Genomic DNA, 15,454 nt, shown 5'->3' with positions numbered 1-15,454 from the left:
TGCTGTCTGTGGCTTTTAAGAGGCAGACCGTTCCCTTTTTTCAGTGTCTGAATTGATTTTATATCCCATCCACTTTGAAAAACAGTGGTCTAGAACAGCTATAGTATGGGTGGCCGGTTGGGGCAAAGAAATGGATTTTTATTTTAATTAAGGGAAGGCACTAACAGGCCAGTTTGGCTCTTTGGTGGGAATGAGCTTGGCATGTTCAACAGAGAACTAGAAGGCAGTGTAGCTGGAAGAGAATGAAGACAGGAGTTAGCGGGTGGGTAAGGTCCAAAGTCACAATATAGGTGGGATTGTCTATGGCCTTTGAAACAACATTTTAAAATTTTATTTCAAGGATGATTTCACACAGAAAGCAAAGGGGTTTGAGCAGGGAAGTGACGTTACCATGTGGGAAAGCCAGAGTGAAAACAGAGAAGATTATTTAAGAGGTTATTGCTGTTTTGGCCCTTCAGACTGGAGAGATAGTGCTGGAGATCACGAGGACTGTTAGGGTTGGTCTATGTTTGAAAATAGAGATAGGAGTCTGGTAATGAATTGGACATGTCATCTTGGAAAGGGAATGGTCAAGGAAGCGGAGGGTTTGTGCAGAGCTTCCACTGGGTGTGAATTGTGGTGCTGTTTGGTGAAACGGTGGAGACTCAAGGCACGAGAAGCTTTTGTGAGAGCAGGTGAAACGATGATTTCCATTCTGGAAAGGCTAAGTGTGAGATTATGAGGCACACCCACGGGGCTCTTCAGCACTGACTGCTGGAAGGAGGAGAGGGCAAGTCCAAAGACGCTGAGGAGTTAGGGTCAGCTGGCAGAGAAACGCCAGGGGGCTGTGAGGCCCCGGGGCCAGATGGAGAAAGCTTTCCACGGTGCCCTGTACTGAGGATTGCTGAGGCCAAAGGGAACTGAAAGTCTAGCTTTCGATCTGACAAGAGGGAGGCTTTAAATGACCTTGAGAAAAGGGTCTGGTGGCTTGACAGGGAAGAGAGTCACATTGGAGAATGTTGAGAAGGAAAGGGAAGGTGAGCGGTTGGGACAACAAGTATAACCAACTCTGAGGAAGGAATTTCTCTATGTAAGGGAGCAGAGAAATGGGGTGTGTGCAGGGACCTGGGTATCCGAAGACTTGTTTTTGTCATTTTTAGAAATAAGGGATGTTAGGTGATATTTGCATGCCAAAAAGAAGGACCTCGGTTAGAAGGAGAAAATAAGGAAGCAGAGAATTTGAGAGAAGATAGTTTCTGGAATGAAGTGTGTCGTACATGAGAGGAGTGAGGTCCGCTGTCTCTGTGGAAGAATTGCTGTTGGATAGTTTCTCTGTGGTGACTGAAGGAGGGCCACTCTGGGTATGGTAGGACTGCAGTGCAGTTCTCTTCTGATTGCTTGTGCTTCGCCAGTGAAGTTACACAAAGCTGGCGTGAGTGAGGAGGGGTGGAAAATGGGAGGAGAAGGTGTGACATACAGGACTGTTCCGCAGACAGCCCTTACATGGCACACATCTCTTCATGTAATGTTTTTTGGCTAATGTTTATGTAGGAAAAATTGATAATTTCCGTCCTTGGAATGTTTTATTTTGTTTTCATTGTTTTCCTCCAAATTCTGTATTTTGAATATGTTCAGACTTAAAGGAAGGTTGAAATAAAGGTAGAGGGAGCAGCCACATACCCATTCTTTAATTTGCCAGTTATAATGTTCTACCACATTTGCTTTCTCTCTCTCTGTCCCTCTCTCTACACACACGCACACACAAACACACACACACACTTTTTTTTCCTAAAAATGTGCTTTTGACAGGAATTTGAAGCTATCAGGACACTTCACCCCTAAGTTCTTTAGCATGAGTATTAAATACAAAATGCTTCCGTCATGAATAAAGACAGTATTCTGCAAAACCGCAGGACCATTGCCACACTTAAGAAAATAACTTTTTAATATCATCTATTCTGGCCCAATTCAAATTTCTCTAAGTGTGCTATAATCTGATGGTTTGTGCTTGAATTTATTGAGATTGGGAGAAAGTAAATACAGAAAACAGTTTGGACGTGCCAGCAAGGACCAAAGAAAGTGATAGATAGATACAGACAGACATAGATATTTAGATCTATGTATCTATCTACATATACACAAACATATAGATATGACAACATATAATAATTATTAACTACCATTGATTCATCATGAAGGTAAATGTATGGGAAATTTTTAAGGGTCCTCATCACGGAGGCAACCATGTATTGTGTGAGTCATTGTCTAAAGCCATTCCAGACTCTTGTGTTTCATTGAGTTGTATAAAGGTTGAAGAAGTTTTGGACAAATATAACCTTGCCATATTTTTATTTTGCTAAGAAAGGATGGATATATAAAGTCAATCAACAAATAAAAACAATCTGTTTCATCTGTTACATCCCTGGTATCATGAAACAAGGGACATTTTAATGCCAAAAAATAAGAAATATATCATCTCAGGATAATTAATTATAGTTTGGAACTTTTTAAAAAAAGTTCATTAGTGTCTTTATTTCTCTCTGGATCTATGAGAATTATATAATTGACTAGTATCCAGAAGCTAGGAAGGAGAATTTTCTGGAAACGGAACCCAAGGAATCTGTATTTGTATATATGTATTTTTTAAAAACAGCCACCCCACTTAGAGTGCTGATCAGCAGGACTTGGGGACTGTGTAGAGTGCTGGCTCCTGGAGCCCCTTATGGAGACAGGAAAGCAGAGCTCCTGTTTGACCCCTTTCTATTTTTATGTCTGTGATCCTGTTTGGAGGGTGGGAACAGGAAAGCCTCTGAGGATTCGCTCTTTCTCTCACGAGAGCCGTCCTATTCCTGTGCTGGCTTTTGGTCTCTGTCAGCTTTGTGGCCAAGCAAGGCCCTGACTCCATGATCGCTCCGCTGAGATTTCCTTTGAGTGGGAGGAAGCGAGCGCTCGGTGCTCTCTGTGGGATGCTCTCTCCTCTCACAGTTGAAGTCTGTTTGTGGTTGGAGGGTCTCTCTGAACATATTTTTATATCAAGTGTTGTGGTTATCTGAAATATTTAAGTTATTGAATTAGATTCAGACAAAACCTATTTTCTGATGTTACTTTTTTGTGTTGGTGTGCAGGATACAGTATAGTAGATTATCTAAACCAGAATTTTGTACGGTAGTGCTTTATGGGAGAAAATGAGACATTCTGGTTGCTTCCAGGTTTTTTTCCATAATAACGCTACTGTAAATTTCCTTAAATTATATGTTTTTATTGCTGTAGGTTAGATTCCTTCACTTGGGATTACTCTGTCAAGAGTTATGCATTTTTAGGATTATAATAGGTATTTCCATATTAGATTACTATCCAAGATGTGGTATAGCATCGCAGTTATAAGGATTGTTTTCATTGTCGCTAATATTCCACAACGTCAGCACAAATGTATGAAGGATTTTATCTGAATGTTAAAACAAGGCTCTTGGTGGAAGGTTACCCTGTGTCCTTAGATATTAGAAACTAGAACTTGACATTTAGTGTGTTAGCATTTGTTTATTTGGGTGAATGGCTTTTCCTTTCCAGATTGCTATTCAAAAAAATAGATTGTCTGAAAGTCAGGAAAAAGCAGTGAACCTGAAGAAAGACTTGGCCGAGATGCAGGAGTGGATGACCCAGGCAGAAGAAGAGTACCTGGAGAGGGATTTTGAGTACAAGTCCCCGGAAGAACTCGAGAGTGCGGTGGAAGAGATGAAGGTGAGTCTGGGCCAGTGGCAACAGGTTTGATTGCTCCCCTTCTCCGTTAAATATGAAGGACTGAGTGAATGAATGAATTGGTGAATGAATCTGTCTATCTGTCTATCTGTCATCTGTGAAGAACGACATGGACATATAATCTTGTGTAGTTGGATTTCAAACTGGAAAAAAAATATGGAAGGATAGCTGCTATGATTTTACCAGGAAAAGGAAGCCAGGAGTCCACGTGATGCATATGGCACAGGAGTTGCGTCCATGAAAGCCCCGAAGGCCGTCTCTTCCAATAGAACCTCAGGGAGCCACAGAGAATGACTCAGAAATTTGGTTTTATCGATTACATTGACAGTGTTGTGTGACCCTCAGCCCTCTCTGTTTCCAGAAGTTTTAAAGCATTGTCTTTTGTTAGGACCAAGGGTGACTTCCCAAATCGGTTGCAATTTATCTTCATGTTAGCAAAGGTATTCTTCCAGTGAATTCATGGGAAACACGTGAATAACAAAATTTTGTTCGAGCAGGTAAGAGTCGCGGTAGGAACATGGTCAAGGGATTTAATATCATTTGGAGCCACAGGATGTATTTCCTGTAAACTTACATTCCTGTGTCAATAGTCTTGAATGCTTTCTTTTCTTCTTCTTCTTCTTCTTTTTTTTTTTTGTACAGTAAAAGAACTGGGCATCGTTCCCAAATTTCTAGCATTGCTTCAAGTGTCCTTCAGTGTTCAAACCAAAGGAGATAGTGTCTTAAAGGCTTTTTTATTAAAAAAAAAAAAAAAAAAAGTAAGATTAATCCACATAGTAACTGTTTTATGCCAAATTTAACTTGCCTAAAAATATAATTAAAGCAAAAATCCCTATATATCTGTTTAAAAGGGGATTATATTTCATCAGTGTCTTATTGAATATGAATCAAAATAAATACAGTAAGGGACTTTTCTAGTACTTGTATGTAGTATTTTTACTGAAGCATTTCTTTTAGTGTAGTTCTTTTGAGAGCTTTTAAAATATTCAGTATAAGGTATTTTAAAGGTAGCCTATCCTGTTAAGAACCATTTCATTTAATTTATTCTCTTTCTTTATATTATAAGCATTGTAGTTTTGTGGTTTCTTAAAGTCCCTGGGGATGAAACCTTAGAGAAATAAGTTTAAAGCCCTTGATTGGGCAACATTCTATTTGTTTTTATTGTTTCAAACAACCATTATAATTTTTAAAACCACTATACTTAATTACTTTAACAACTGAGGGAAATTTAAAACCATTAAGCAACACGGAAAGCTGAAAGGGAAAATGAAAAGCTGTTTTAGGTTGATTTTTCTCAAAGTGAGTCTTCATCCTTAGCTTGGAGGGAGAGTCAGGAAAGAAGCTGGACTAGGTTAGACTTCCCAGTATAATTTCGTCATCGTCTTCGAAATGCTATTAATTATCAGAAGCATGGACACACCTATGTTTTAGGATAAAAACAGGTATGTTTACATTATTTTTAAATGATACCTCTACTGAGATGAAAATTTATTTATTAAAGTTTAAGATGCTCAGACTTACAGTGTTTAATGAAAATACCTCCCTTAGATTCTTTTCATGGACCCAGACTTTGAAAATACTTCACGTCAGTAACTGAAGGTACCTTAGGGGCTCACATTGCTTGTTATGAAATGTAAATGTTACCGTCAGCATTCTTACTTCAAAAGTACTCTCTGTGGCGATTACCTAAATAATGTTCCAATTAGGTAGTTAGAATCATGTCAGCATTTTAATTTTGGTTTAGTTATCTCTTTGAAAAAGAAAGAAATTGGTTACTGAGAAAGGCAGGCCGTTTTCAAGTTCATCCTTTCTTGGAACAGAGGGCAAAAGAGGACGTGTTGCAGAAGGAGGTGAGAGTGAAGATTCTCAAGGACAACATCATGTTACTAGCTGCAAAGGCGCCCTCTGGTGGCCAGGAATTGACATCTGAGCTGAATGTTGTGCTGGAGAATTACCAACTTCTCTGTAACCGAATTCGAGGGAAATGCCACACGCTAGAGGTATGTCGTTTTATCAGTGGCGTGTTTCTGAGATCAAACTCTGTAAAGGACTGATCATTTCCATATGTTAGAAAAAATTCGAATTTTCTTTTCCTGTGTGGGTTCAGAAAGAAAAAGTCATTCTTGGATAACAGGTTGATAAAAGGAAACTGGGATAAAAAATAGGAAACCCAAATCTGCCTTCAATTAGTAGAAGGGTCTTAGGAAAGCTGTTTCAGTTGTTTCATATCGCTAGACATGTTTTCTATGTGAAATCAAGATTTTTGTGTTTCAGATAAGCTGTAGAGTCTGTTCGAATTCTAAAATTCTAGAACAATGTAATGTGAGCTTCTGTTTTGTTTCATTGCATGGTTAGGACACAGAGGTGAAAGGAAATGTTTTATTATGACTGGTCTCTGAAGTTAGAGGGCCACCTGACAGAAAGAAGAACTTGTAATGTGCTGGTATTTTGCTAGACCATTTATCCCCCTGGCTTGAAGATGTAGATGATTTTTGACTATTTTTGTTTTAAATACATTTTTGCTTACTTGTTTTGATGTTGGTGTGATTTCTGTTGCATCTCACTGAAAAGATTTAAGAAGCATTGAAATTTATAAATAATTTAAATTCAGTTCAACCTAAAATAAATGACTGTATCGTGGTAAATCCTACAATGGTAAACAATCCCAGCTGTGATATTTAAATTCATTCAGTACTTGCTTATTCTGAATCTATTTTGTGCTAAGATAAATATGTGTAGTTCAGACTGGTTAATAAGAAGGCTTTACATCAAATGAAACCTCATTCCTTACTGCTAACATACAGTTGATCATTGAACAATGTGGAGTTGGGGGTCGTTAGGAGCACTGACCACACCTGATGTCACCCAGCTGAGTATCTGTTTATAATTTTTGACTTCCTCAGAACTTAACTACTAACAGCCTTCTGTTGTCCAGAAGCCTTATTGATGACATCAGTGGTCAAGTAACACATATTTTGCATGTTTTATGTATCATGTATGGTATTCTTACAATAACGTAAGTTAAAATGTTAAAATCATAAGGAAAAGAAAACATGTTTATGTTATTGTGCTGTAAAAAAAAAAAATCCACGTGTAAATGAATCCATGCCTTTCAAACCTGTGTTGTTCAGAGGTCAGCTATATTGTCTAACATAAAATAACCGAGGTTACTCAATTGAGAATTTAAAATCTAAAATTTTGTAAATAGAACATATAATATTATGTATGCCTAATCTTGGGTCCTGGTGAATGATCCTGGACTTGAGTTTTACTGTAGTTTGACCCGTGTTTTTGTTTTCCTATTTATTGACAGCCAAAATAACAATTCATAATATGTTAAAATAATGCACAAAGTCCCAAGTCATATTAGTCTAACAAAAGATCACCACGTATTCTGTGTCATTTCTTCAGGTTGTGTTTATGACCCAGAGGTGGCAATTTTAGGAAGAGGAATGAAATACGTATCTTGAGAATTTGGAATTGCTTTGAGAATTACTTCAGAATTTATTTGAGAGAATTCCTTTGAGAGAAGAGAAGGAAGAATGCCAGGGAAAAAAAGAGAGAGAGAGATAGGAGAGAGAAGATGAGACCTTAATATCTTTAAAGGGGGACATGAAAAGATGAAAAAAGTTTAAAAACAGAAATGCTCTTAAATGATGCCCCAGATGACTAAGGAATCTTAGGCAGAAATAGTCCCAATTCCTAAGTTAGAGTAAAAATGCTTTTCTTTGGCAGAGTCCAAGTTTATTACCTCGATTATTTCTAGATGCCTTAAAATTTTTTTTTTTCAAATCATGAACTATTTCAAACTTTAGAGAAGTACAGATAATACTATTAATGCCCATATAGTCTGTATAACCTATGTATAACCTATATATGTATCCTCCAGCTTATTTTGCCTTATTTTCCCAGATCTTGTTTTTGAAATAAAACAAATTAGCATTACAGACTATGTTTCCTCCTTGTCCAGCACATACCCTCTCTAATCCCTCCTTTGAAGTAGTCGGTTTCCAGGAGTTGGTATACATTCTTCCCATGCCCGTTTTTATGTGTTTAATAGATACACTTACACTTCCGTTATCAGTGGCTATGTAGCAAACCTCCTCACACACAGTGGCTTACAAACACAGCCATTTCTTGTTTCTTCTGCTGCTGTGGGCTGATCTGGCCCAGCGGAGTGGCTCTTCTGCTCCATGTATAGGGAGAGCTCACTCAGGTTGCTCAGTGGGGGCACTGGCGACGGCTTCTCCTTTGCAGGTCTTTCTCCTCCTGGCCTCTCTGTTTTCTGGCTTCTTGGCAGCCGGGCAGTGGGCTTTTAGGAGAGAGAACACAGACGCTGCCAGTCCCGTGAGAGGCTAGGCCTGCAGTTTGGTAGAACATGACCTTCATAGCATTCTTTCGTTCTAAGCAGGTTGCCCAGGCCAGCCCACATTCTGGGGGAGGAGAAAACAGTTTTGCCACTTAATGGCAGGAGTGGCAAAAATTGTGTGGTTATTATTAGTCTGTCATAGTTCACTCTCTGGCCGTGACTTCGTTTCATTGCTCCCTCACGCAAACTGCGCTTAGGTTCTCCTCGGGACTCCCAAAATCATATTCAGTGCAGCTGGAAACCCAGTGTCTTGTGACCTGCCTTAGGTCCAGATGCAAAATGTGGCTCCTGAAGCAGTTTTCAGGTGCAGGAATGTGGGACCAGCACCTCTAGATCTGGTGACCTGGACACGAAATAGGTTATCTGTCCTACCTCCCAACATACATGGTGAGATGGGCACAGGAAAGCCTCAGTGGGCACTCCCATGTAAAAATGTTGATGGAATAGAAGGTAAGTAACAGTCACTGGTAATGGTGACTCTGAAATCTAATAATAGTAGTTCTGGAATCCAGCCAGGTACGTGCGGGCGGTCAGTGCCCCAGTCCGGGGGCATGACTGTTGCTTGATCTGGGCCCAGCTGGTTTCTTGAGAATGCCCGTCTGGGACTCAATCTTTTTTTCCCCATCAGAGATAAGGTTCTGCTCGGCATTGGGTAGATCCTGGTCTGCTGTCTGTGTGTAGAAATTGGAGGGACTAGACACCTCTTTTCCCTTTTAGTCTTAGCCAGGGTTGGTAGATTATAGCCCAAGGATTAAATTTGGCTTGTGGCCTGTGTCTGTAGGCTCATGAACTAAAAATGGTTTATCTATGTTAAAAGGGTGGTTCAAAAACCAAAACACATATACAATAACCAAAAAAGAATCTCTGACGGAGAATGAATGCGGCCTATGAAACCTAAAAGACCCACTGTCTGGCCCCCTGACCTGCTAAACCCACCTCCTGTGGGGGGCTGGAATGTGCCTTCTCCGCATCATTTGGTCTGAAAGCCGGTCAGCCTAGGAGGCTCCGTGCTGGACTCTTCCTTCTAAATTGATCAGTCAAAGAGGCTCATCCCATATGGGAAGAGGTAGTTCCTCTCAATTTTGCTTCTGGAATTGGAGGATAAATTTATCCCTTTCCTTGCAAAACTCCCATAGGAATGGGGAATAAGTGATTGGGACTAATGTAGAGAATATAGGATGACTCCCATTTGGTTGCATGTGACTCTCTTCAGATATAGACACATTCCTAGAAATTTAGGAAAAAATTGGAAGGAGTATACAGCAAATTGTTAGATCAGTGAGCTCTGAGTTGCAATAGGGTAGACTGCAGGGAATTCTAATTTCCTGTATGATTGTTATAAAGTGTTGCAGTTAGAAGTACTTTTTACCTTCCTGTTTAAAAAAAAAAAAAAACTAACTAATAATGTTTCCCTCCTGGTTTCTTTTACTCATTATATATAGTTTTATTTTTAGCATTTAAACAGATCCTTGGAGTTTTTTTTTTTATTTTTTTAAGTGCACAGAGGGAGGCAACTCATTCCTCTTTATTCCCCCGCCTCGCCCAACTGGTCTAATATGATTTGTTGAAGAATTTTATTTTTTCCCTTATTTGAAGCTCCAACTTCATCAGTTCCTAAATTTTCAAATACGCTCCTCTCTAAATGACATTGTTCTTATCCGTTAGAGAGAATGTGTTGTGCTGGAGACACATCGCATCTCCAATGACATTTTCTTTTTTTTTAAAAGACTTTATTTATTTGTCAGAGAGAGAGGACAAGCAGGGGGAGCAGCGGGCAGAGCAGGCAGAGGGAGAAGCAGGCGCCCTGTCCAGCGAGGAGCCCCATGCGGGACTCGAACCAAGGACTCTGGGATCATGTCCCGGGCCCAAGGCAGTGGCTTACGTGACTGAGCCACTCAGGCACTCCTCCCATGACTCCTTCTGTAGCCGAGCTTTCTTCTTGCTCACTTAGGAGGTGTGGTCCTGCTGGATCGAGCTGCTTCACTATTTGGATCTTGAGACCAGCTGGCTGAGCACTTTGGAGGAGCGCATGAAGAGCACTGAGGCCGTGCCCGAGAAGGCAGACGCCATCAACGAAGCCCTGGAGGTAGGGCCTTCTACCGGTTGCCGTGAGGCCAGGTGACCACTCCGAGCAGGAGCACGGTGCTTTGTGTCGACACATGCATTTGCTTTCTCTCTGGTGGTCCGAGGACTTCTGTGGCCTGAAGTGCTAATACGATCCCGCGTATTTAGATTATAGGTGACCAGCTAACTCAGCCTCGTGGGGTGGGCTAGTGGTTTGATAGTACGTACGTTTTAGGCATGTGTGCATTTACTGGAGTGCCCTAGTGATTTTCCAGCTGGTTTTTACCTTTCCCCGGATGAATTTTCCAGCTGGTTTTTACCTTTCCCTGGATGAAACTCTGGCTTCTGTTGTTAGGGGGATCGCTCTCTTGTTTCTTCATAAAGTTATTTTTGTTCATTAGACAACTCCCCAGGGAAAGAGCTGGGGACAGGGTAAAGTGGTTAGTAGTGGAGGCCGGGGTCCTGTCCTCGGAGCTTGTCCCCAGGCCGAGGCGTGAGCTCCAGGAGGCTGTTCCCAAGTGACCAGCATGATATGTGGCACACGATAGCTTAAGAACTGTTTCTTCGATGGATTCAAATGTGAAGAGAGTAGATTTGCTTCCAATAAAAGAGGAGGAAGAGGTTCCGTTTGCTTTTAAAATGGAAGGGACGCGGGGAGCCTGGGTGGCTCAGTGGGTTAAAGCCTCTGCCTTTGGCTCAGGTCATGATCTCAGGGCCCTGGGATCGAGTCCCGCATCAGGCTCTCTGCTCAGCAGGGAGCCTTCTTCCTCCTTCTCTCTCTCTGGCTGCCTCTCTGCCTACTTGTGACCTCTGTCTGTCAAATTTAAAAAAAAAAATCTTAAAATGGAAGGGACACAAGGGTAACTGAGTGGATGACTGGACTGAAGGTCAGAAATGAGTCCAAGGTGGGACCTGGAGACCAAGAGCCAGACTGAGGCTGTGGGAGGAAAAATGTTGCTTCCCAAGTAAGATCCCAGGGCCAGAGGTTGAGATAAGAGGAAGTCTGAAATGCTTACTTTAAAGGCATACCTTCCAAATATGACAGTTACACGTGTGCATTCCAGAAACATGGAAAATAGAGAGAAGTATAAAAAGCAAGATAAGCACTTTTAAACATTTTGGTGTATTTCTTCCTAATTATTATTATTTTCTATCCACGCTGGAAGGCAGTACGTCATAGTAATGGATAAAAAGAGCCTTTAGAGTCTTAAAGTTGGAATCGTAGCGTTACTTTTTACTGTATGTTTTTGTACTTAACCTCTGTGAGCTTCAATTTTCCCATCTGTAATATGGGAATAGTATTTGGCCCATCTGCCTGATTAGATTTATGTATATAATAAGTATGTATATAAAACAGTGCCTAGCATTCTGTGTATATTGTGGAGAAATGTTTTTAGTAATATAGTCAATAACATAATTTTTCTTGTATAGTGTTGTTTTCTGCTTTTAAACTTTGCATACCATGAACATTTCCCTATGTAATTAATAATCACTGAAATTACTTTTATGCAAGTCTAATAACATGTATCATCATTCATACTGAGTTTTCAATTTTAGGTTTTTATTAGTAATATTATGGATATTGTTGTAAATTAATCATCTACCTCGTTTCTGATCTTGTTCTTTAGGGAGATTTCTAGCGAATGGAATTACTTGTTTAAAAAAGTGGGCACTTTTAGGATCCTTGACATATTTTGCCTCCGTCAATGTGTATTTTTTTCTCCTCTCCCTGCCTAGTCTCTGGAATCTGTTTTACGACACCCAGCGGATAATCGCACCCAGATTCGAGAACTTGGCCAGACTCTAATTGATGGAGGGATTCTTGATGATATAATCAGTGAGAAACTGGAGGCTTTTAATAGTCGATATGAAGAGCTGAGTCACCTGGTAAGAACTGGGGAACGCAGGGGTTGATAGGTGTTGCGGTGTGGAGCTGGCCGCAGGAACTTTTACCAGGGGGAAGAGTTGGTAACCAACGTGAACGGGGGTGTTGAGGACATTGAAATACTAGGTAGGGAAGAGTAGACCTAGCACTCAGAGGACAGCGAGAACTTTGATGATTAAAAAAGTCTGTCTTTAAGACAGACTATTAAATTAAATAGGTATACCTATTTAAAGGTATACCTAAATTAAAGTCTGTTAAATTAAATAAGTATACCTACCTAAATTAAATAGGTAGGTATACCTATTTAATTTCCTTTAAGGATAATACAGCTCTATATAAGACTAGGAACCCATATTATCCTAGTGAATATTAGGGCCAACTGAATTTAACATAAGTTGCTGTTGTAAAATGTCATAGCATCTAGATACCTATTCAGAGTGCACCGCGTGTTCATATCGTTAAGTAGAGAAAGGCTATTATCCTTTCTAGGAGGGTTGGATGGATATTACATGCTTTTATACACAGTAAATAATAATGATTAATGATTAGGTTGTGAATAGCATCAGGTTTACCCCAAAAGTGCATCAGAGAGTGGTTCAACATGTATGCAAGTCTGTAGAACTTGAGACTTCTGGGGAAAAAAAGGAGATGTATATGTTTATTATACTGATAGATATTCTTGCTATATTTTGTATTGTTATTTATAAGCTTATTGCCAGTTCCTGTAAATGTCCTAAATGTGTAATAGATGACATTTGATTGTTTAATATGTTATGTAGAAAAACTTTACTTTTTTCTTCTTTTTATTGAGGCATAATTGAAATATAACATTATATTACTTTTAGGTATAGGTGCCTGGGTGGCTCAGTGGTTAAGCAGCTACCTTCAGCTCAGGTCACAATCCCTGGGGTCCTGGGATCGAGCCCTAGGTCGGGCATCTTGTTCATCGGGAAGCCTGCTTCTCCCTCTCCCTCTGCTGCTCCCCCTGCTTGTGCTCTCTCTTACTCTCCCTCTCTCTCTCTGACTATCTCTGTCTCTGTGTCAAATAAATAAATAAAATCTTAAAAAAATTATATTACTTTCAGGTATATGATATAATGATTTGATATGTGTATACATTGTAAAACAATCACAATAAGTTTAAGCTAACATCCCTCACCATATATAGTCACAGTTTTTTTCTAATGATGAGGACTTTTAAGATCTATTCTGTTCATACTATCACTCCGTTCCTGTCTCTAAGAGCTTGTTTTTTTGTTGTTTGCTTTAGATTCTACATATAAGTGAGATCATATGCTATTTGCTTTCCTCTGTCTGACTCATTTCCCTTAGCATAATGCCCTCAAGGGCATTTTTATATTTTGTCACTTTCTGTAGAAAGAAGTAAAAATCAGTAATTCACTGTCAGATAAATCCGATACTAGAAGAATCTTTTCGCTGTTATCTTTGCTAGCTATTATTTATTTATAATGTAGGCCCAAGTTTTGAGCCTGGTGCTTTGCCAGTCTGTTTCTCTCTTGGTGACCAGAACATAAGGGTTCTCTTATATTCAGGTCTTTATATTAGTGCTGAGCAACTAATGATTCAGTTTTTCCCCTGTGTAGGCAGAGAGCAAGCAGATTGCTTTGGAAAAGCAACTCCAGGTCCTACGGGAAACTGACCACATGCTTCAGGTCCTGCAGGAGAGCCTGGGGGAGCTGGACAAGCAGCTGACGACGTACTTGACTGATAGGATAGATGCCTTCCAAGTTCCGCAGGAAGCTCAGGTACTGCTGTGGAGTGGAGGACTCTTGAGTCATAAAAAGAGCATATGTCACCTCTTCCTCCCCCACAAGACAGCCAGCCCCTCGTGCCATTCCAAACTGAACCAGTGAGGAAGATTGACCTTACTTATGGGGTCGCATATGGGTTTTGGAGTTCTTTTGGTCTCTCTGTGAGACCCTAGCAGATGATCACCATTTTAAAATTATAGTTGTGAAGTTGGGAAAATTCCCTTTTTATAAGTAAGTGGTGAACACTAGAAATGACAAACACAAAGCTCTTAGTTTGTGGCTCCCACATGGGAGTCCTGCAACACAGGTGGCCTGTGTTATTATTAAAGTTATTAAAGCTTGTCCAGTGGTCCACATATTCTTATGTATTGTGTGACTTTCTGGAGCTTTAATAAAAAAGACGTTTTCTCCTTTCTGATCTCTCTGTGGCAGAAAATCCAAGCAGAGATCTCAGCCCATGAGCTGACTCTGGAGGAGTTGAAAAGAAACACACGCTCCCAGCCTCCAACTTCCCCAGAAGGCAGGAATGCCAGAGGAGGAAATCAGATGGATGTATTACAGGTGAAGAAGGAGAGTGGCTCCCTTTTACTCTTTGATGTGCTGGGTGTTAAAAAACAAACAAAGAAACAAGAAAAAAATTGTGAGGAAGAGTTGATGACTTCTATGACTTTGGTCTTCGTTATGATGTCAGCAGTGGGATGAGAATGATGCATTGTCTTCTGGAAAAAGAGGCAGAAACAAATTGTTACATGGGTGGAAAATACTGAATCTGATTTTACAGTTGAATTGCAAAGAGAGAGCAAGCTAGATTTAGAACTTATCTTTATATAGATTTTTCCATTAATGCAGAGCCTCTGTCAGTTCTGGTGTGGCTGGTGCACGGGGAAGGCTGAGGGTGTGGCATATGACACCACCTGGTCCTTGAATGGTGGATGCATGATTGACCTTGAGCTTGTCATGAAGGGCATTTTGAGTTTTAGGTTCCTGAACTCTATTTTTCAAACAGGTTAAAAATTCTGTGAGGTTTCACTTCTAGTGAGGCTAGTTTGGCCTTTTCTTATGTCTTAGACTGATACCCTGTCAAGTAATTCATGACACTGCTCTGTGCAGGACCCTCTGGTGGCTGGGAAGCCTAGGTTCCCTGAGGGAATGTTTTTTATGGCTGCCTTGTCTTGCAGCTCTTTAGCAGTGTATGTTGTACTCATATCCTCTGCTGAGAGAGATCATCATTCTGATGCAAGTTGCTTATTTTGTTCATTTTGGGAAACAGAGGAAACTTCGAGAGGTGTCCACCAAGTTCCAGCTTTTCCAGAAGCCCGCTAACTTTGAGCAGCGCATGCTTGATTGCAAGCGTGTGTTGGATTGTGTGAAAGCAGAACTTCATGTTCTGGACGTGAAGGATGTGGATCCTGATGTCATACAGAGCCATCTGGACAAGTGTATGGTGAGGCCACTGGGGGGGTCATGTGTCCAGTCGGTTTTCCAGCAGCTAACATAGCTTCATCTAGTGCCTCTGTAAATGGCTTATTTAATAGTTGCCAGTCTATAGTGAGCTAAGAAGAGAGCTCGAGGGTGGAAAAACAGGTTAAAAGTATCCAAGTGTGGTCCTGTCTTCAAGGAAAACAGAAG

The 15,454-nt window shown here is 40.4% G+C and overlaps 1 protein-coding gene across 5 annotated transcripts in view; it reads left to right on the top strand.

The window, feature by feature from the left end:
* The window catches only part of UTRN (utrophin), a 509,162-nt gene that overhangs the window by 172,954 nt on the left and 320,754 nt on the right, over positions 1-15,454 (top strand). For all 5 annotated transcript variants that reach the window (XM_059177336.1, XM_059177335.1, XM_059177337.1 and 2 more), the window contains 7 exons: positions 3,547-3,717; positions 5,556-5,735; positions 10,056-10,190; positions 11,906-12,055; positions 13,658-13,819; positions 14,258-14,386; positions 15,096-15,269. In XM_059177336.1, coding sequence (XP_059033319.1) covers positions 3,547-3,717; positions 5,556-5,735; positions 10,056-10,190; positions 11,906-12,055; positions 13,658-13,819; positions 14,258-14,386; positions 15,096-15,269 — 1,101 coding nt within the window. The remainder of the gene's footprint in view (positions 1-3,546; positions 3,718-5,555; positions 5,736-10,055; positions 10,191-11,905; positions 12,056-13,657; positions 13,820-14,257; positions 14,387-15,095; positions 15,270-15,454) is intronic.

The sequence above is a fragment of the Mustela lutreola genome, chromosome 6 (assembly GCF_030435805.1).
Source record: "Mustela lutreola isolate mMusLut2 chromosome 6, mMusLut2.pri, whole genome shotgun sequence".
NCBI classification, from domain to species: Eukaryota; Metazoa; Chordata; class Mammalia; order Carnivora; family Mustelidae; genus Mustela; species Mustela lutreola.
Note: the sequence above shows the minus strand (reverse complement) of the source record. Positions and strands in the feature narration are given on the sequence as shown.